A 22,831-nucleotide genomic window follows, 5' to 3' on the forward strand; every position below is an offset into this window, starting at 1 on the left:
GTAAGAAAAAAAGGGGGGAAAAAAGAGAAAAAAGAGAGATATATCAATAAACAAATTTTTTTTTTCAATCCTCATAACAGCGCAATCCTCAGCAACCTCCCCAAACTACAACAGAACCATCAATAAAATGATGTTGGTTGTACAAAGGAAGAAGAAAAGAAGAAGAATTGAATTATTGTCCAATAATTTTGAAATTTACGAAGGGGGGCAACTCAAAACTGCAGCCGCCTCTTGCCTTGTGAATAAAGTCCCTTAGTTAATCGTGGGAAAGGTTGCAGGATGTCGGTCCTTTCAAAGCGCGCTCGTCATGACTCTGAGAGCCGTTTTCATCTTCATGTCATATGCACGTTTTTCATTTTGTTGTGCATTGTCCGGACAGATGCAGCAACATGGCCAGCTCTCAGTCCAGAAGATATACTGGCGATATCGAAGGCTCAGTGCGTGGTTGCTATCGTCAAACCTCACCCAAACAACATGGAGCAGACGACAGAAAGTGGCGGCGTCGCAGATCTGCTGTCAATTGCTGACGTGGCCTTCCAGGGTGAACGAAATGTAATGATCGGCATATTCGAACAGGAACAGTTTGTCTGGCCAACTGGAAAACAGTTACAGCTTGACGGTGAACTGGGTGAAACAAAAGCCATTTTATTTCCGCATCTTCAAGAAGACCGAACATGTTTACAAAAACCGGAAAACCACATGGTGTATCCGAAAGCGTTCGGATACAGTGGAGCCACTTCAGCAGATCCATTTGTAGGGTTCATTAACCGTCATTGCAACACATTTCGAAAGTCTGATGGCAGTTTGACCATCCAAGGACTTCACAAAGAATATTTGCTCGAAAACCTGTTCTCTGTCAAAGATTTCCCTGCTTCCGTCACTGTTTCGACCATGGTCAAAAGTCAAACGGGAAAACCAGACCATTGCTTTAAAGATCCCAGTACAGGAGAGAGAAGTTGCCCGAGACTGGAAAAAGAGACGATTTCTCTGCAGTACACCGATGCCCCAACCTGTGAACGTATACCCCCACCAAGTAAAGAAGACTTCATCAACAACTATCTGACCCGTTCAAAGCCAGTTATAATAACAGGGGCTATGGACAGCTGGCCAGCGATGACAAAGTGGACAAATGAGTTTCTTGTGCAGCAATATGGGGAAAAAGAAGTGCACATTAAGTTGACACCCAAGGGAGAATATGAAGGCATAGAACCAGCAAACATATGGGAAACCTACGGAACATTTAAGATCCCACAATCAGTTCTGAAACAACTTCACTTCCCTGACCTTGTTGTTGTCAGGCCAGCAGGGATTAATATGAACTTTTCAGCATTTTTAGATCTTGTTCAAAAGGTTTCAGGTGGAACATTTAGCAATGTATCGGCATATCTGGAATACACATCCATCACTGATTACTTCCCAGACTTGAAACAAGATCTGTCAGAAATGACATTCTTTGAAAAAGTTTTGAAGCTGGTTCATCTTAATATTTGGCTCAGTGATGGCAATACCCTGGGAAAAACTCACTTTGATCCTTTTGATAACTTTCTTTGTCAGGTATTTAACAGTTGTGTTTGTGAACTTTTGTGTGTTTATTACAAAATTACAAAAAGTAGCTGCTAACTAGTACAGTGGCAAAAATAATGCAAAGTATTTTTTAAATTCCAGTGTAATAGGGCATTGTATTAATTTTGATATATTTCTTTTTGTATGTTTGTGCAACATGCATTTGTGAGTGTGTGTGTGTGGGCAGCAAATATATACACCAGCATTTTGGGTCTATGGGTATGATAAATTTTATAAAAATTAAAGAAAAAATGTATCATACACACAGACTCCAAATGTTGGTAATCAACCACTAGAGTTTGAATTAAGCCAACATAATTTTGAAAGTTTCACCAGAAGACAGAATAGTTTAGTTGATGATTAGATTTGAAACTGAAAATAATCGTACAGTTCTATGAAATGAACTCTAAAAGATGTACAATTCTGTAAAATAACCTGCATGTTTTAATGTACACTTAATAGACTAAACATTCTGTGGCTTTCATTTTCTTAGGGCTGTCTTGGGTACATGATGTATCAGGGTAATGCTTTAACTGGAACATACAGTTGCTAGCGAGAAAATGTTTCAGCAGGATACTCAGATCTGTTATTATGTGGTAAACTCTGCACTATGAGTATGTCAGCTTCACCCTCTCATTGTATGTGAGCTAGCAGCTCCAAAGTTCACTTGTGTATAGGGGTGGGCCTCCATATGTTTAAGTGTTTTTTACCCAGCCATGGCCTGTTTTGGAGTTTTTGCATGTTAGGTCTGTTCTAGTTTCCATAGCCCGCCAGACACAGACATGGATTATGCAGTCTTTGACGAGCATGTTTGATCTTCTGCATGTGTAGACACACGAAGGGGGTTCAGGTTATAGTTGGAGGTCATGTATGTTGAACCTTGGAGATTGGAAAAATCTCTACCCATGAACAGCCAGGCGCCATAACCAGGATTCAAACCCTGGAACCTCATTAAAATTCCAACCCTTTCACCACTCAGCTATTCATCCCTGATTCCACCTGGACTCTGTGTGTGTATGCAGCTGGGTCAGAATGTGAAGCACGCTCACTGCATGCAGGATCATTTCTCTTGCATCCATTTGTTCATTTCACATTGCAACAACTGTATGTTTAGTTTCAACAAACTGTAATTCATTGTATTCATGGCTGTGTGTTTTTCAGTGAGCTGTACTATATCTGTACATGTAAAGATGCTCTGTGCAATTTACTTATATAGCTGAATTTGTGTTCATAAAAAAAAAATACCACCATATTTAAGGTGTTATATTTCAAATCCAGTATTCCATTGGAAACAAACCAGACTGAACCTTATTTTAGTCTGTCACAATCGTCAGCATTATTAATACTGAGAAAAGCATTTAAATATGGGGTGGGTTTCTAGGTTTATCCAACCTGGAAATAGGTGTGAGGCCCATATTGAATAATCCAGTTCAAGCCACAGAGTACAATGCAGGGGAACTCTTTTCTGTGAAGCGCTTTCATGGGGACTGTTTTCTGTTGTTCCACTTGAAGTGCTTTCATGTGGACTGTTTTTCTGGTTATAATATGTGATTCACTAACCACAGCTTTCTTTCATTCTCTTCAAACTGATATTTTCGTTAATTCACTTTGAAAGATTTTCACGTGTCACATTTAAACTTGGGTATTCTCTTGCATTAACCTCAAATGCTTCATGTTGTCATGTTGTGTTGGTGTTGCTTTTACCGTTACTTTTCTCTGGCATGTGTGTTTAGACACCTCCTAACACTTATTACACCATATTTTGCATTGATCATTCCTGATGCTTTGTTACTGTATACAAAACTCTGTCACAAAATTAATTTGAAATCATACTTGGTTGTGAATAGAAACGGGAGGTGATGCTAACTGCTTTTGTAATTTTATTGCATTTGCGATTTCTGTTGATTTTGATTCTACACTCATTCATCTGTTTAATATCATCAAAGAAAAATGTAAATTTTACCAGTTTCACCATAATCCACTGAAAACATTTGCAGGAGAAACTTTTAGGGCTTTAAAAAAAAATCTATACAAAGATACCAAGGTAGTCTTTCTTTCAACAGACTGTAATTCGTGTAAAGGCTTGAAAGCAGTTTTCTAAAATGAAGAGAAAAAGAATAAAGAAGACATAAAAAAAACCCAGATGAAACAGTATCAAGAAAATACATTATAACAAGTTTCTCTTTCAAAACATACTGCTGCTTATACCTTGAGTAATTGAGTAGTTATTACTTTCTGTAAATGTCTGATTACCATCCTGTGTGTGTGTGTGTGTAACAATTCTTTCTTTTTTTAATTTTTTATGAACATCATATATTCTTCCAGGCATTAAATAACTGCAGTACTTAAGGCACTCGCATCTAATTAATCCACAAAAAATAATACTTAACCATTTTATGACCATGCTGGCAGTCAGTGTGCTTAGCATGTCACCTTCACCCGTATTTTTGTACACTAACAAACATTTATTGGATGGGAGCAAATGTATGTTTCTACAACCACATTTGTAATTATATCTGCAAGGCACATAACATCAGACTGTGGATACATAGATCAACATACTTCCTGTTGACTGATTATTGTGCATTTGTGATAGTGATTTGGACAAGGAGTGAAGTAAGGTTTTGCATCAGAATGTTATACAGGTAGATTTTTGACTGTGCCACAAGCTTTCCTGGTAATTATTTCCACAAGGCACACACCATTCTTAGGCTGAGGATACACAGGTCAACTTGCTTTCTAACTGGGAATCCCTGTTTTCTGGATATTGGGATTTTGACTAATCACATAACACAACAAGGAGGTTGGAGATAACAGTTTGTGTCAAGACCAGACAGGGCATTTAGTTAGCCTCCAGTGCAGGGAAATGGTTGGTGTTCAGTGTATACAGTGGTCATGAAAGAACTCATCTGGTAAACAAAGGAAGTGTTGTTGCCTTGAAGAAAATCCATCTTCAAAGGCATTGTAAGTGATGAATGCAGACAAAATTGAAAGCTAAGGCGTGATGAATGCAGACAAAATTGAAAGCTAAGGCATGATTTTTTAAATTATTCTTTGTTCGTGGGCTGTGACTGGCACTTCACTATTACACACAAGCGGGCTTTTATGTGTATGACCGTTTTTACCCCACCATGTAGGCAGTCATACTGCGTTTTCTACCCCACCATGTATGCAGTCATACTGCGTTTTTTACCCCACCATGTAGGCAGTCATACTGCATTTTCTACCCCACCATGTAGGCAGTCATACTGTGTTTTCTACCCCACCATACTGCGTTTTTGGGAGGATGCATACCAGGTATGTTTTTGTTTCCATGACCCACTGAATGCTGACATGGATTACGGGATTTAAGGTTTAGCGGGTCTGCACATATATGTTGACCTGGGAGATGGAAAAATCTCCATCTTTTACCCACCATAGGTACCGTGACCTTGATTTGAACCCAGGGCCCTCAGGTTAAAAAGTCCAGCGTGTTCACCACTCGGCTGTTGCACCAGTCCATTGATAATTTGAATAAATTCTTCCTGCAGTATGTGCATTTTTATCTTGATTGCTGGGCAGAAAGCTTCATCAGTGTGTTGTGTGCTGAAGAAATAATGGTAGATTTTAATCTTTTAAGTGTCATGCACTCTGTTTGTGAAAGGGAGATGAGAAGCGTGGTGGGAGCAAAATGAAGGTAGAAACCTTTATGTCTGTTCCCTCCATTCCCATGTTTATGCAAGGGGCACAACAATCATTCAGACACAACAAAAGGGCATAAATGGTACCAGTTTGCTTAACTTCTTCATTTTCCTTGTGCATGTCATTGTTTACTGCACACGTCTTATGGGTGGTTGCTCAGTGCTAGTCTGTATTCAGTTAGCTTACTCAGCAGTCAGGTCAGAGACATGGTGTGTTTTAAACAGTAGAAGTTTGTCAGCAGGAACTTGTGATCCTTTTTTTCTCTACCAGGTTGACAACTTACACACAGTCCTTCCCTTGTTTACAGCATTGACATTGCCAAACCAGGATACACATTGAAAAGTCAGTATACTTTGGGTCTGATGAGTGGTATGTGTGACCTGTGTTATTGTGATTTCTGAGAGGAAAGTAGTTGATTTGTCAGAGATCTCAATGACAGGGAAACAAATTGGTTACTATTTTACATAAGAAATAGTCATTGCAGAACCTTAACTGTACACTTATGTGATGTGCCCCATTAAAAAAAAATGCCCAAGACAAGAAAAGACATCTTTATTTCAGGAAACCATGTGTGTGGGGGTGGGGTGGGGTGGTACATGAAAATGTTACATACCCTTTGAAGTAACGCATACACAACATGAAGCGCATTTGATATTGAGATCACAAAGAAGTACTGGTACAACAGCCATACCAACTGATTCATGGAGAGACATTTTCAGGAAGATAAAACCTGAGTCTGTACCTGTACTGTAGTGTGTGAGCAGGGTTTACAGAGGATCGAGAAAGTTGTAAACAATACCATTTAATTCTCATGATCAGAAAAGTTCAATTTTTGAATCAAATGAAAGTTACTTTACTCATTCTTTTCTTTATGCTTTCAGCTTGAACTGTTTTCAATGTGGCTGTAAAAATTGCTTAATTGAATCAAATTTGATTTTGAACGTTGTACTTCGTTGATTGTTTTGCTTATACAGTCTGAATGGTTTGATTGAACAGGTTACTTTCTTGAATTTTTATAGCTTGCTCTATTGTTTGCATTATCCTTTCTGTTTATTTTGTATGGGACAAATGTGTATACATCTGTGAACAGAATGAATTAACAATGCAAGCTGGCATACAAGATGTAGGTTTGACCATGCAGCAAGATTTTTTTTTTTTTTTTAGCCGTATGCCGGGTTCCCAAGATTTTTCCTTATCTGTTGCTTTGTTTGTTTAATTCTGTCTTTTTTTCTCTCTCCTATTTCTCTTTGCTTTCATCCTTTATGCCAAGGCTGTTGTCTCTTGGGTTTCAGCAGTAAGAACATAGCATGCATATTCTCAATGTTGAAACGTGGAGATGTTTGATAATTGTAAAAATTAATTGTTGTAAATATTTTCTGCCTGTTCTGTATTGTTTTGATTTCATAATTTGGTCATTGTGTTGTGCAGACATATTGCCTGTCTTTGGGAGGGCATTGCTTTTGTGTTTGCTCTTGTTTTTTGTTTTGTTTTCTGTAGAAGGTTTGTGATATGATTTCACCATAGGTATCTTTGGTGGCTAGCTGTCTTCTTGCCAGAGAAACATATAGTAATGCATCTGATGATTGTTTTGATATCATATTTACAATAATAATCATACCACTGATGATTGTTTTCAGATCATACATATAGTTCTTAGTTCTTATATGATAGTTCTTACGATTGTCATACATACAAAAATAATAATAATAATAATAATAAAACCTGTGATGATTGTTGTTCAGATCAGTGGAGAAAAACAGGTGACGCTGTTTGAGCCCCACAATGACTTGCTGTACGAGGCCCACATCCCAGAGGCCATCCTGTCCTACAGCTCCACGCTGAAGCAGTTCAGACGCTCCACGCTGCTGGACAGCACATCCATGGTCATGTCACCTGTGGACATCCTGAATCCTCACCTGGAGGTACCGCTGTTGATTTATCTGTTGATTGATAGATTGAGAGAAAGGGGTGGCAGAATGGTTACAACGCTTATCTGCCAATACAGTGTCGGTGAGGGTCTGGGTTCAAATCCTGCTCGCGCTCTTTCTCCCAAGTTTGACTGGAAAATCAAACTGAGTGTCTAGTTATTCGGATGAGATGATATACCGAGGTTTCATGTGCAGCATGCACTTGGCGCACTGAAAAAGAACACATGGCAACAACAGTGTTGCCCTCTGGCAAAATTGTGTCAAAAGAAATCCACTTTGAAGGGTACGCAAATATATCTGCATGCACTCAAGGCCTGACAAGCATGTTGGGTTATGCTGCTGTCAGGCATCTGCCGCCCAGATGTGGTGTAGTGTATATGGATTTGTCTGAATGCAGTGAGAGACTTAAACTGATATGGATACATACATATAGCATCTATCCTCGGTCAGAGACCTCTTCTTCTCTTCTTCTTCATTGTTCGTGGGCTGCAACTCCCACGTTCACTCGTTTGTTACGTGTATGACCGTTTTTACTCCGCCATGTAGGCAGCCATTGTCCGTTTTTGGGGATGTGCATGCTGGGTATGTTGTTTCCATAACCCACCAAACACTGACATGGATTACAGGATCTTTTACGTGCGTATTTGATAGTCTGCTTGTGTATACACACGAACGGGGTTAAGGCACAAGCAGGTCTGCACATATGTTGACCTGGAAGATCACAAAAATCTTCACCGTTTACCCACCAGGTGCCATTACCAAGATTCGAACCTGGGACCTTCAGATTGAAAGTCCAACATTTTAACCACTCGGCTGTTGCACCTGTTGGTCAGCCAGGCTGTAAGCTCTTTTTTGAACATGGTCATTTGCACAACAGGTTCCTTACCTGGATAGAACAAACAGAGCTGCCTTTTGGGCGCTCATCATTTATTTTCTGTTTCATTCAGTTAGGTTTCTGTCACGCACACACGTTTGTATATTAATTAGAGTGAATTTTTCTATAAAATTTTGCTAGGGACAACTCTCTTGCTGTGGTGGGTTCTTCTACACGTGCTGAATGCATGCTGCACACAGGACCTTTGTTTATCCTTTTCTTCTTGGCGTTCACAGCCACATTATCAGTCCAGTTGCAACAATGGCGTTATTTATCCTCTCATCCTAATGATTAGTGTTCAAACGACCACTCTAGGTTTAATGGAGGAGGAGCCAAAATTCCTGCAAGTGAGATTCAGTCCTGTACATTCAGCTTCCCTGGATTCCTACGTGGACATGTTACCACTAGGCCGCCACTCCACAGATACTATATCTGCAGGTTCGTATTTTGTAACCACATGAGCAGCTTGATTTGATTAGACCAGAGTACAGTTAATTTCACACCATGCATGTCGTGAATATCATTGTTTTCATCACAGATACTGACAGGCACAACATCTGAGTGGTTAAAGCATTGGACTTTCAATCTGAGGGTCTCTGGTTTAGCTTTCTTTTTGCTAAGCAGATGGAAAGAGCATTCCTTTGTATGTGATGTTTAAAAAAAACACCAAAACAACCTTACTCAGTACATGTGTTGATATGACTTTTTGGACAGAGATTCCCAAAGTTTGGTTCAGCACGCCCTTTGTCGTGCACCATCAAGGAGGGCGAGGTGTTGTTCATGCCTGCATTCTGGTGGCATGAGGTGCAGTCTCGACCCAGTAAATCTGAGCATCGCAATCTGGCTGTCAACTTTTGGTAAGCTTGTTTGTTCGACAGTTTGTAAATCAATTGTTCTGGCATGTTATTAGCTTGTCTGACAGCGAGTCTGGCCATTATATTTTCTAGGCATATGTTTGAAACTTAGTTTTGTGGGCAGTTTATTGATCATGCATGTTTTAGTTTATCCCAGTTCTCCATTATGCTACTTTTGAGAAAGCCATTAGATATGAGTTGGTCTCCTGGGTTATATATCAGATATCATGACAGTTGGTGACTCGCAACCCACAGTACGTTACAGTGACACTGATTACAGTGTAACAGTGTTCTTGCGAAGCCACTGGTGCTCAAATTTGCCGGCAGTTAAGAGAGATACAGGAAAACAGCATACTTAATCAGAAATGTTCTTAGCAGTATCTAGATTCCACATAGAGCAGTAGGTGTGTTCACTGGTTTGTTTCTCTTTGTTTAACCCTTTCAGTGCCAAGATTTTTTATGCTCACAACAACTTGCCAAGGTGTTTGGTCATGGAAGGTAATATATTTCTGTGATGAATTCTAGCATGCAGACTACTAAAAAAACAACACGTAACCTACACTTTTCTGAAAGCGAAATAAACATACTATCCAATTATGAGAATATCTCATGAATTCAATGATTTTGCAATAGGAAAATACCTACGATGATGTGGATGGAAAATTACATCCTTGGGTACATATTTGCACACCAGAATTGGGTGGAAATTTCTGTCCTTGGGCACTTAAGACTTTACTAAAATTTTATCGTGGGTATATCACTATAGGGGTTAAAAATTCAAGTCTTTCAGTTGGATGTCACTTCATTTGTTGTATAAAACTTTGTGGACACATGGTCTTGTTTTTCTGTTGATGACACAAGTTGTCAAAATGGTTAAAAAGTCAGAATGTTTCCTGTAATTTCCTGTAATTAGCATGTGCAAAGATGGGCGCAACAGAGTGGTTAAAGCTTTGGATTTTCAATCTGAGGGTCCCAGGTTCGAATCTCAGTAACAGTGCCTGGTGGGTAAAGGATGGAGATTTTTCCATTCTCCCAGGTCAACATATGTGCAGACTGCTTATGTCTGAACTCCCTACGTGTGTATACACAAGCAGAAGATCAAATACGCACGTTAAAGATCCTGTAATCCATGTCAGCGTTCAGTGGGTTATGGAAACAAAAACCTACCCAGCATGCACACCCCCGAAAACGGAGTATGACTGCATATGTGGCAGGGTAAAAATGGTCATACACTTAAAAGCCCACTTGTGTACATATGAGTGAATGTGGGAGTTGCAGCCCATGAATGAAGAAGCAGCAGCAGGTGCAGAGAATGGAAGGTAGTGTAAATTTTATTGTGTGACCAGGGTTCAGTAGTTTCACTGCCAGTTATGGCAATTTTGATTAAAATTTTTCATTGGTACTTGACATATAAAGTGAATGAGGGATATTGAGAAAAAAAGAAAAGAAAAAAAATTTTGCATATCAAGTCTTCAGCCCTGAGTAACTGCATGGGAACTCTTAAACCCTTTAAGTGCCCCAAATGGAAATTTGACATCTGATGTGCAAAAAACAGGACGTCATTGTTGGAATTTTCTCATCATAATGCCATTTAATTCATATGAAATTGTCATAATCTGCTCTGTGCTAATTTTCCTTTCAGAAAAGTATAGATTGTATATACTCTGTTAGTAGTTCACATGTTAGAATTTGTTAATTATTACCATCTATGACCATAACATCGTTTGACAAATAGTCACTAAGCATATATAGGCTTGGCAGTAATCAAATCGAATCATGGTGCTTAGAGACTTGCCGACTACTAAGGCCATCTCAAGGCTATCACCACATTAGTATCTACTTCAAGTCAGGGGTAAAAAAGTTCAGTAAAAACTTACCACTGCTTCAAGCTTTTCACTCAAAAAGTTTATAAAACCTTCCAGAGTTTAAAACATTCAGATCTGATTATAAATGGTCACTTCTTTCAAGAAGCCCATAAATGCCCATGGAGGGACGTCACAAAACAAAGTCTTCAGAGAATCTGCCATGTGATGTCTGTGTCTAACGTCATGCAAATCCCAGCAATGAGCACATGTTTCACGGTGAGAGGTTTATCACAGGGAATACATCGAGGGGCCTCCTCCCCTTTTAATAAGTAAGAATGAGTAGATAAAGCGTGCTCAGTCTGCACAGCAAAGACTCCGCCTTTCGGTTTTTCACAACCGATGGGAGGATCTCTTTTAGGTCTGGACAAATTTGGAACAGCTTGTCCGTCTGGGTGTTCCACTCTTGCCAAAGATCTTTGACGTAAGTGTTCACTTTCTGCTTCATGTCTGTGTATGGTATGTAGGATCTTGATAATTTATCTTTTATGCCATTCTTGGCCAGCTGGTCTGCCATTTTGTTACCTCAAACATCAACATGGCCTTGAACTGAGGCTTAAACAACATCATGTTCTTTGCTTATTACAAAAGTTTCATAAAATTCCAACAGTTTCTGATGTGTCAGATTCCTGCTGGCAATTGCCTTCACGGCTGACAAGGAATCTGAAGGGCTCATAAAACATGTGCATTTTGCTTTCAGAATCATTTTCAATGCCAGAACCAGTGCAGTCAGTTCCGCAGTACTTATAAACAGAGCTGTCAGAAAGAATGGGTTTTGTTGAGGGTTGGTCAGGAAAAGCAGGACTGAATGCAGATGCAGCGACACCCTCCTCCGAACCATCAGTGAAGATTTTCTTAAATGTGGAAAATTTGTGGCAGTTCAGAAAAGTAATGGAGTCTTTTCGATATGAAGCCAGATTGAATCAGACGTCAGGTGTTTTAAAGGTCCATAGTGGGCTGTCAGAGAACTTTAAAAAATCTGAGATGCCTCCAACATCCAGATCAGCATTTTCCACGTGAGGTTTAATATGGAATCCAAGTGAAGGGATGCTGTTTGGGTTGTCAGATTTCTTACAGAAATGGTTGTGGAAGACACTATTGCGGGCAGGATTTTTCAGTTAGAGAAGTTAAAAAAAATAATTGAGGGACAGCTCCAGTCCTCACGGTTAAGAAAACTGCTTAGCCTGTTTATATATGTTTTGCAGTTATGTTTTAATGATCCATTCCGTAACTGTAAACTACCAAGAACAGTGTGAGAATAATTATGGTTATGTGTTTAGCACTTAAATGTCAATGTTGATAAAATCTTTCACACAATTTTCTGCTTCTTGTGTTTTACAGGTATGAACCTTTCTTTGTGAAAGAATTCCCATGTTCTGAGTGCAAGTTTGATGTCAACCCTAAATACAACCATCTTCTCTGACAAAGAGCTGGCAGACTTTCATCGAATTTCTAGCTTTTCAATTTGATCATGTGCACTGTCATGTGTGAGGGTTCATGAATGGAATGACAATTCATGTTTAACAGTGGAGTGGAAAACAATGTATTAACCTTTCCCGTACGTCGCCTAAAATTTTGCGCGCCGTACATCGTGGGTGTGCAGAAACCCATGGTTTCTAAGAAGGAATGACCCCTCGCTGTACGTCGTGGGTGTGCAGGCACCCATGGTTTCTGTGTACGAACTAACCCTTCGCTGTACGTCGTGGGTGTGCAGGCACCCATGGTTTCTGTGTACGAACTAACCCTTCGCTGTACGTCGTGGGTGTGTAGGCACCCATGGTTTCACTGAAGAAATAAGACCTTGCCGTACGTCGTGGGTGCACAGTAACCCACACCTGTCCGTAAAGCAAATTTGACTTTTCTTCAGCAGACTTGCATGCGCAGTTTCCACTAGTGCGTGTAGGCTATTTACTCCAGTGCTTGACCAGGCGCATTGTGAATAAGTTTTGCCCGTGAGAAGAGAGTGTTGTTACTTACAAAAAACGGTGTTTTTTTGTTTTGTTTTTGTGTGTGTGTGTGTGTTGTTTTTGTTGTTGTTGTTTGGTTTTTTTAGCGGCTACACGCCCATCCCTAGCCAGTGCTGATATTTCCAACTAGATAAAAAGCTATCAGTCAGTTGCTCCCGATCATTCTCTACAAGAAAAACAGTTCATTCAATATTGTTGAAGATATCTAGTGCAATAAATATTGTTTTCTGAAATTAGTTACAACTTTAGAGTAAAACTTACCGCAGACTTGAACCGGGATACGATCAACAAAAGACAAGGTCACTCTGATCTCTCTCTGTAGCGAGCCCAAGTGACGTCACGTCGACAACGCGTGGCGTGCAAGCTTTGCATGGGTGGCTCCACACCCACGACGTACGGCGTGCAAGGTTTATTCTTTGGGAGTATGGGTGTCGTCACACCCACGACGTACTGGGACATTAATTGATTAATAACTTTTGTTTATGTATAAAAGAAAATAATGTTCAGTGGATATGTAGTAAACTATATTATGGACAAAGTCATGAAATTATGTGGAAGTGGCTTCAATATTACTTGAGTTACAGAGCAAAAACACTTGTCTGGGTGATTTCACACCCACGACGTACGGGAAAGGTTAAATGTTTGTTGCTGCTGAGAACTCATTCCACGAATGTAAGTCTAAGGTGGGTTTTTTTTTGGTCTCAAAAGAATTGCTGCAGAATGTTTTTTTCACCAACTGTGTACTCAAAAATCTTTCCAGTGTGGTTCACATAAATTTGATAGGTAATATACAATTGATCAGTTTTAGGGCACTTACCTGAGAGATAGTAGCCAGCTATTTTTGCTTTTACTTTGAGCTGGCTGAAAAGATTTCACGCTGGAAATTATATATGGTGAGAATCTTTTTCCCTTTTTTTTTGGCAGGGAGGGGGCAGGGGTATATTATGAAGGGAAAAAGCTTTTGCTCAGCTTCTAACACAAGCCAAGCTGAAAAAGCATCATTACAGTCAACCGTTTTAAGTGAAGTTACTTAATATGGATTGTTAAGAATATCTTGATTAATGGCTTACATCATGAATAGGGCAATTGTTACAAAATGCTTTGTACATGTTTGGTCACTTGGTGACATTTTTTTCAAATGGTTTCTTTTTGTGCATGTGAATTTTTGTTTTCTCCATTGGAGAATGTGAACATTTTTTTCACACAGGTACAAAAGCTGATGTGTAGTGTGTTATGTTTGTGAAGCACATGAAGGTCGTTTTGTAACCTGTTAAGTGGAATCCGTATTTTGGTCCCTTTGCATGGTATAGTTTGTGTGAGACTTGGTTAGTTTGTTGCAGGAATTCGCTTGTTTGCTGCATTTTGAATTTGAGAGCTTTGAGAAAGCTTTGCGTTGACAGATTGTCTTATTTGCAAAAAAAAAAGTTTGAGTAGATTGAAGTTTCTGGTTGCTATCCTTTGGGATCTTCTTCGTTCGTGGGCTTATTTTTGGGGGTGTGCATGCTTGGTATGTTCTTGTTTCCATAACCCACCAAACGCCGACATGGATTATAGGATATGTAACGTGCGTATTTGATCTTCTACATGCGTATACACACGAAGGGGGCTCAGGCACAAGCAGGTCTGCACTTATGTTGACCTGGGAGATCGGAAAAACCTCCACTCTTTACCCACCATTACCAAGATTCGAACCCGGGACCCTCAGATTGAAAGTCCAGTGCTTTAACCACTCGAATATTGCGCCCATCATCCTTTGGGATGAATGTGTGGGTGTACATTTGTCTTTTATCAGTTTGGGCCATCAGCAAAGTGAGAGGCGTGTTAAACAATCGATGGTTTCTCCAATGCAATGGGAAATGACTGCTTAATCTTATGTGATTAGTGATGGACTATGACAAACTATGAGGCAAAATTGCACAGGCTCTTAGGGCTGCAGCACTGGGGACAAGTTAGCCTTTGGGAACCATCCCAATGCCGACTGTTCTAAAATCGTCTTGGCCAAGAGTGGGGATGCAACTTTGGCAAGACACTCTCCACTGTTTTCAAATTCTAGTCCAGATAGTCAGGACAGCACTTACCCCCTCTGCTGTTCTGATGGTAATAGTTTAAATCGACTATCATACACATTCATCTGTAATATTACATACTTGAAAAAAAACTATAAATACCAGATGGGTTTTTTTTCACCCCAGGATGGGGTGATGGAAACATATCATTAGTGACTTTTTCAAATGGTATGTTATTGTGCATATTTTTATGTCCATTGGGGAATGCGAACATTTTCTTACACAGGAGCATGTTTTCCAGCTGATGACTAGTGTCATACGTTTAAGAACGCGTGAAGGTCGTTATTGTTACCTGTTTAGGCTAGTTCCGGTTTCCTGATCTGTTGATTTTTACTTGTGCCAGTCATTGCTGCTTGACTCGGCAACCCAGAAATATTCTCGTTTGGGAACAGCATCGAGTGAAGGTCAAAGACAGTGAAGGGAGACGCATGTCCACTGCCATCCCAGGGGAGAGACTGTCGGTCCTGACCAGGTGCAGCCATGCCAAAGGTGGATTTAAAGACAACCATAGGTATTGTGCCCGATGTAGGTTGCCTGTTAATGGTGAGCCAGTGCCCAGGATGCCAGCTAAATTTTTTTCGAGTGTTCTGAAAATATTTTTTAAGTGAGTTTGAGAAAACAAATGAACAATTTTTTAAGACCAAGCTTTTCTTTATCTTTAATTATGTGCTTATTAACCTTCGCTGTCTATCGCTTTTGACTTCGCACGGAATCTCATGTGGGTCATCCATGACCCATACCCTTTAACCTTTCCCGTACGTGGCCTAAAATCTTGCGCGCCGTACATCGTGGGTGTGCAGAAACCCATGGTTTCTAAGAAGGAATGACCCCTCGCTGTACGTCGTGGGTGTGCAGGCACCCATGGTTTCTGTGTACGAACTAACCCTTCGCTGTACGTCGTGGGTGTGCAGGCACCCATGGTTTCTGTGTACGAACTAACCCTTCGCTGTACGTCGTGGGTGTGTAGGCACCCATGGTTTCACTGAAGAAATAAGACCTTGCCGTACGTCGTGGGTGCACAGTAACCCACACCTGTCCGTAAAGCAAATTTGACTTTTCTTCAGCAGACTTGCATGCGCAGTTTCCACTTGTGCGTGTAGGCTATTTACTCCAGTGCTTGACCAGGCGCATTGTGAGTAAGTTTTGCCCGTGAGAAGTGTGTTGTTACTTACAAAAAACGGTTTTTTTGTTTTTGTTTTCTTTTTGTGTGTGTGTGTGTGTTGTTGGTTTTTTTTTTTTTTTTATTAGCGGCTACACGCCCATCCTCTTTCGGTCAAGGCAGGTGCCCTAACATAGGAGCAACAGCCTGGTATCAGTCCCCCCCCTTCCCTTGGCCTAGATCTCGGCATTCCTGGCTGGCTGGCTGGCATTTTTTTTCTTCTTTCTTTTTTTAGCCATAGTCAGGTTTTCTCTACTTTGAACAGATTAGGATAAGAATAAAATTTCTATATTAACTTTCTTTCTTTCTTTCTTTAGCCATAGTCGGGTTTTCTCTACTTTGAACAGATTAGGATAAGAATAAAATTTCTATATCAACTAGATTTTAGATCAATTGATTTCAGACTTACAAAAATATCCAGTTCTTAGAAAGGCACTTTAATTCCAACTAGATAAAAAGCTATCAATCAGTTGCTCCCGATCATTCTCTACAAGAAAAACAGTTCATTCAATATTGTTGAAGATATCTAGTGCAATAAATATTGTTTTCTGAAATTAGTTACAACTTTAGAGAAAATTTACCGCAGACTTGAACCGGGATACGATCAACAAAAGACAAGGTCACTCTCATCTCTCTCTGTAGCGAGCCCAAGTGACGTCACGTCGACAACGCGTGGCGCGCAAGCTTTGCATGGGTGGCTCCACACCCACGACGTACAAGGTTTATTCTTTGGGAGTATGGGTGTCGTCACACCCACGACGTACTGGGACATTAATTGATTAATAACTTCTTTGTTTATGTATAAAAGAAAATAATGTTCAGTGGATATGTAGTAAACTATATTATGGACAAAGTCATGAAATTATGTGGAAGTGGCTTCAATATTACTTGAGTTACAGAGCAAAAACACTTGTCTGGGTGATTTCACACCCACGACGTACGGGAAAGGTTAAAGAGACAAAAACCTGTATATTCCTCCAAAGCTTGTGTGGGCTGTGCACAACCCATACTTTGTAAAGAGACAAAAACCTGTATAACAAAATGTAGAAAAGGAAACATCGCAACAACTGATTACTCAGACATGCTGTCTCACACACACACAAACACTCCGAAGAAACACATGCTCATGCATTCACACACACAAACGCATAACACCACATGCACATACATACAACAAACCCTACTTATGCACAAAGAGATAGGACTCCAGCATTCTGTACACGCACAAAGATATTCAGTCACATGGGTACATGCTGTTTGAGAAAGGGATGGAAGGGGGTTATAGCTGAAGACGAGCGAAAGGGGCAGGGTTAGTGAGGCTATTGAAAGTAAAACTATTTTCCTTCACCAATTGCAAATTCTACCTTAAATCACTATAAAATAAAAAAAAAAGGTATGGGTTGTGCATGACCCACACGAGCTTTTGAGGGGCGACCACACTTTTTCCTCTTTAAAAAGCATGGGTCATACACAACCTACACAAGAGTCCACGTGTAGTTAAACGCCACCCATTAATTACTCATTGCCTAATAAATTTTTTTGGCAAAAGTTGGCCTTTTGTGTAGGAAGCATTTATATTTTGTAGAAAAATATTAAGAACTGGCAAAGATTGGTTTTTGACACCTGGGTGTACCACACAGGATAGCCAACAAAGGTTAATATTAAGTGTAGATCTTCAACGTAAGGGATTAGTTTTTAAAAAATTGAAAATTCATGTATTGTACTTTGTGTTTCAAATGGAAAGCCAGGTGAATGCAACTTGAGGCCCATTCATCCTTGATAATTCAATTTCAGCTATTTGACAATATATTTCCTTGCTGTACATTTCCCACCTTTTGATTTTTATCTCTCAAGTATACTATTGCAGTTAGAAACTTCTTTGCTGGATATGCCCATGTGCGTTACGCTTGTCTGATTTGTGGACCAATTTTGTGTTTGTCATGAATGACCATGTTTACAATCCTCACAATTTTTCTGTGCTGTCCTGTATTTTAAACCTGATTCAGTCAATTTTATCTGAAAATCAGTTCTGGTGTTCCCTTCCAAAGCAAGTAAAATAAATGAAATGCAATTTAGATGGTTGATTTTTGCAGTAACCAGATAAAAACAAAATGAAAAGGAATAAAGATCTAGATCACTTTTTCATTCAGCAGAGTTTGGGTCAACGTCAAGAATGAAGATAAAATTAATGGTTAACCAAATTGCTCATTGCAATCACCAAGGACCCAATATAGCTGCTGTACAACTTGCAGTTTTCTGTAACATTGTGAGAATACACAAAATGATCAAGACACAGGAATGCAAAAGTTGATTGAAACAATGAAGTTTATTGTTATGAACAGAGAGCAACACTAAAATGAGACACAAAATGTTTACAGCCTGTTGTCAGGCAGTTTCACAGAAACTGTCTCTACACATTACATCCACACTAGAAGTCACTCCAACACATAAATTAAAATTAGGCAGACTCCGTCTTTTCCTCTTCTTTCTTTTCACTCTCTTCCTCTGTGGTTTTCACTTTCTTTGTTGGGCTTTCGTCTTCCCCATTCTCTTCCTCCGCACTGCGTTTCTCTGCTGCCGTTTCAGTCTTTTCTTCTGCTTCTGAAACATTACATCATTTCTGTTAAACACTGCATATCGTAAATTTAAAAAGGAAATTTAAATAACATACTTACCGTGACCTAACTAGTGCAGACTCCAGCAGGGGTCCGATATTCCTGTCCTGTGCAAACTACTATCTCCCTATGCGGAGAAAATGAAACTGCAGCTGATAACCTCCTAGAAGTAACCTCCCCTTTGTCCCGCTGGCTAGCGCCCTCTTTTTTTCCAGCAGCCATTATGACCCCTGTTCCTGTGCTCTTCATACAGCTGAGTTTTTTTTTCCTGTATTGTCTGTCGATCCTCTGGCATTGTTTTTTGACAAGGGCCTGTCAGAGAATGACTTTGTTGTCACTTTGGGAGCAAGCACCATGTCTTTCAGACACGGTTGCACCACAAGACCCCATCAACTCCTGGCTTCCTTACATTTCAACATAACCTGCATGCACCCCTTTTTAGGCCAAAGTTACTAGCACACAAAATTAAAAGCAAAACACCACTGAACACTTGATCTACAGCACTGAGGAAATTTGATGTAAGCCTTTAGACCTGTGCTTATAGATTGGAGTATGTGACAACAATGGTCTAGTGCATCTTGCTGGTGGTGTACAGGCTCTTTCAATGGACTAAACATTCAACAAGGTATTGAAGAGAATGGCACAGGGAAGCAGCACACCAGAAATCTGTTACTGATTTGAACCCACCCCCCACAACTAGACTGACATGTCAGCTGTTTCATTTACCTGTTGCTGTAGCTTCAGACTCTTCTGTGGAGGCGTTGTCATTTTTATCTCCCTCGCCTTCTTCCGCTTCCGTCTTCTCCTCTGCAGTGTCTGCCTTGTTGTCAGCCTAAATGGAACAGAACAAAGCTCGAGATGAAAAGAACATTTCTGTTGACAAGCACTACACACTGTTCATAATATGCGCAACTATTCCATGTGTAATCAAACCAGTTTCAGTTTACAAAGCCACAATAATGGCAGTGTTCAAATCCACTGTTATCCCAGTTTCATTTAAAAATTTTTTTTTAACATATATTCAGACAAACTGTTATCACTGTACCACATCTGACAGGCAGCATAACCTGCTTAGTGGCCTTGAGTGATATCAATACATATACAGCGATATCTCTCAGACAATGCTTTAGGGCCCTTGTTTTTTTTTCTAAAGACAGACAGACATTTGCACAACAGACTGCCTGGCTAGAGCTAACTAACAGCAAATATTGGGCACTCATCTTTCTTTTCCCATCAGATTCAATCTTGCACAAACACCCTTGTATAACATTTTTATATGAATCTTTTTATAATTACCCTACCATGTATGCAGCTATACTGTTTATCAATGACCGACAAGACACTGACATGCATTGCATGATCTTGCATATTTCTCCTGTGTGCAAGGGGTTCAGGCACAAGTGGGTGTGCACCTTTGTTGACCTGGAAGATTGAAAAATCTCCATAACACACTGGGCATGGCAGGGATTAAACTCCAGAACTCGGGCGAATGTCCAGTAGTTGAACCATCTGACAACCATAGAAAATTTGTATGGTGATTTCCGGTAGTGACCTGATCAAGCACACCATACCATTTTTTTTGGTTTTATTTTCAAAATAGGAATTTATTTTATATCAAGAACCAGGACAAAAATAGGTCCAGTTAATGCATAACCACCCAGAATCACAAGCACTTTCTCCATTTGGCAGGGTTGACATGAAGATGTACTTACTGCCTCTTTCTGTGCTTTCACATCTTCAACCGTCTTCTCCTTGATTTCAGGGGTGGTCTGTGCAGTTTCAGTGCTTTCGACCTCGACGTCCTGCCTGGAAAGAGAACCAAATGAACATTAAAAAATATACTAAAAATATACCTTCCTCACACACAGTAAAGGTTATGATATGCATGTCCCACCTTTGTAAAGTTGGGATACATAAAATGCAAAAGCTTGAAGAGTGCAGTGACAAAATAACGGCTAGCTGACCTGGTAAGATACTTAGTCAAAATCTATCCAGATTCAGAGACTGGATAAATGCAGTCTGTCACATTTATTGGAAAGTCTGATCAAAGTTAATTTCTATTCCAGCAATTATTCTTTGAGGTACCATGCTTTTTTTTACAGAAAAACCGTATATTCAAGATAGGGTCCCAAAACAAGTTTGCTGGTGGATAATTTAAGTGTTGCTGGGTGAAGGAGAGGAGTCAACAGGATGATCAGGATCATCACATGGCAGCACTCCATGACCTCAAGTGATGAAACCAACAAAACTCCCAGGTCTTGCCACACGTCTGTCAAGTCATGATCTGGATGATTTTCATGCTTGACTTACTTGTAGATCAAGCATGCCTCACTGTGAAACTTCAGCACATAAAAGCCAACCAAACTCTCAGAACTTGCCACAGGTTTATTTATCAAGTCACGATTTGGATGATTTTCATGCAAAAAAAAAAAAACTTGTAAAATCAAGCCTCACAGTGAAACTGGAGCACTTACACAAATGGCAAGACATGCAAACATAAATGCAATTCTTACCGCCTTTACATTTACTGCTTAGTTCTGTCCACTTGGATGTGTTCATTCTGACATGGATTGTAACTCGATTTTCAGATTGTGTATTTGCCTATGGTCAAAACCTCACTGCCTAAAAAAAAAAAAAAAAAAAAAAAAAAAAAAAAAAAAAAGCAGAGCAGCAAACCAGTTTTCATTCTTAAAATGGCAAATCAACAGTTGCATTTGATCACAAGTTTCCACCAGCTTCCATTTTGATGGATTTCCAAACCAGACTTTTTTTCTTCTTTTTTTGTTGTGGACAGCAACCACTTGTTCAACACTCTTCAGTTGTACAAACCCAACAGGCCAAGATAGACAAATAGCCATTAACACCATTCACTTAAATTGAACCATTTTCCATTTTCACGGGGGTTTTTGTTAAAAAGAAAAAAAGAAAAAAGGGCACTTAAAAAACAACTGAGTAACAAATGGAATAAATTGCCACAAGATGTTTCCCCAGGAACAGTGATTACTTTTCTTTAAAAAATCGATACGTTTACTTACAGAATTTTAAATACAAAACTCATCTTGATATTTCTTGACTTACTGACCGTCTCTTGATTCCTGGACCAATTAAGAACATTTCACATACCATGTGCAGCTTTTTCATAGTCTTCCATATTCCATCTGAAACTGTCATTGCCTCGATCACAGCGTTCATGGTCAGTTGGTTTACTGATCACATAAATGATGAGTAAAAGTACGTAAACTATAACGTTTTGATTTACAGCACTTTATACGGGCTCGGTCCACTTGTAAATGGGGAAGATTCAAAGCTTGATGGAATCGTCCAATCCTTACAAAACTAGGTTAATTATATGGACCTCGTTACAATATGGACCTCATTACAATATTTTCTTTCCTGCACAAAAAACCGAAAAAAGCACAAGTTACAAAGCCCTGTCTTTTCATTGCATGTTCTAGTTACTTAGCCATCCCCCTCCCCCAAGTTTTTTTAAAATATTTTTTTAAGCAGCCGCTTTATGTCAATCCCTCATTACTTAAAAGGATTTTTAAAATCAATCTGTATCAAACTAACGTCAGTTTACCAACGAAATCAAATGCCTCAGTTGACCGAGTTTTTATTTAACTAGTTATATGTATGGACAAGTATACGTTTTTCCTCCATAAAAAAAGTAGGGAAATAAACGCCGAGCTGACAGTACGGTGCTGTGGAAACAACTCCTCCGCAGCCGAGTCAGTATTTCTCCTCCACAGCCGAGTCCGAATGAAGTGACTAAAAGATTTATTTAGGAAAAAAAATAAATAAAAACCTTTTCTTCCCCAATCGGATGTACACTTGACTGACAGAAAGAACGTAACTACGATGATTTATTATTCAAGTCTTTGGACTTGTTTCCCGAAACCGATTTTCCGAGTCGACATAAAGGAAAATCGAGTCGGTTTCGGTGTTGAGCTGTGGGACCAAGTGCTGCTGACATCTAGAAAAGAACAGGGAAAAATTTTTTGTAACACGCAACTGCTCTTCACCTGTGAAAACATTATAAATAAGAAAACATTCATCGAAATTTGCTTATTCAATCAAAACTTACTTTTCACCGGGCATTTTGATATGTTTCTTGATCGATAATTTTTCACTGCCGATGACAACGACCACGCTTCTTTCCGTGTGATGAACAAAGAGAGAACGCAGACGCTAGTCGTTTAGATTCCCGCCCAAAGCCGGCTCATAATGTGATCATGTGACCAAATTTGAGTCAGCGATTGGTT

General features: G+C 39.6%; 2 protein-coding genes across 2 annotated transcripts; one reads left to right on the top strand and one right to left on the bottom strand.

The window, feature by feature from the left end:
- The first annotated feature begins 273 nt into the window (after positions 1–273).
- On the top strand, positions 274–18,029 carry LOC143301109 (uncharacterized). The gene is made up of 4 exons (XM_076615160.1): positions 274–1,554; positions 6,987–7,166; positions 8,761–8,903; positions 12,104–18,029. The coding sequence occupies exons 1-4, from the start codon at positions 280–282 to the stop codon at positions 12,183–12,185; spliced, it is 1,680 nt and encodes a 559-aa protein (XP_076471275.1). The 5' UTR covers positions 274–279; the 3' UTR covers positions 12,186–18,029.
- Positions 18,030–18,261: 232 nt separating this feature from the next.
- On the bottom strand, positions 18,262–22,792 carry LOC143301111 (uncharacterized). The gene is made up of 4 exons (XM_076615163.1): positions 22,654–22,792; positions 20,282–20,375; positions 19,296–19,401; positions 18,262–18,555 (listed from the first exon to the last, which is right to left on the bottom strand). Exons 1-4 carry the CDS (start codon positions 22,665–22,667, stop codon positions 18,413–18,415), a joined length of 357 nt encoding a protein of 118 aa, XP_076471278.1. The 5' UTR covers positions 22,668–22,792; the 3' UTR covers positions 18,262–18,412.
- Positions 22,793–22,831: the final 39 nt, after the last annotated feature.

This window comes from Babylonia areolata, chromosome 27, assembly GCF_041734735.1.
Source record: "Babylonia areolata isolate BAREFJ2019XMU chromosome 27, ASM4173473v1, whole genome shotgun sequence".
Taxonomy (NCBI): Eukaryota; Metazoa; Mollusca; class Gastropoda; order Neogastropoda; family Buccinidae; genus Babylonia; species Babylonia areolata.

Coding starts and splice junctions, on each gene's coding strand:
- LOC143301109 (XM_076615160.1), top strand. CDS start 280: ATGTCGGTCCTTTCAAAGCGCGCTCGTCATGACTCTGAGAGCCGTTTT. Junction 1,555..6,986: donor TTGATAACTTTCTTTGTCAG/GTATTTAACAGT, acceptor ATTGTTGTTCAG/ATCAGTGGAGAAAAACAGGT. Junction 7,167..8,760: donor TCCTGAATCCTCACCTGGAG/GTACCGCTGTTG, acceptor CTTTTTGGACAG/AGATTCCCAAAGTTTGGTTC.
- LOC143301111 (XM_076615163.1), bottom strand. Junction 19,402..20,281: donor TGAAAGCACAGAAAGAGGCA/GTAAGTACATCT, acceptor TGTTCCATTTAG/GCTGACAACAAGGCAGACAC. Junction 18,556..19,295: donor GTCTGAAGCTACAGCAACAG/GTAAATGAAACA, acceptor GTAATGTTTCAG/AAGCAGAAGAAAAGACTGAA.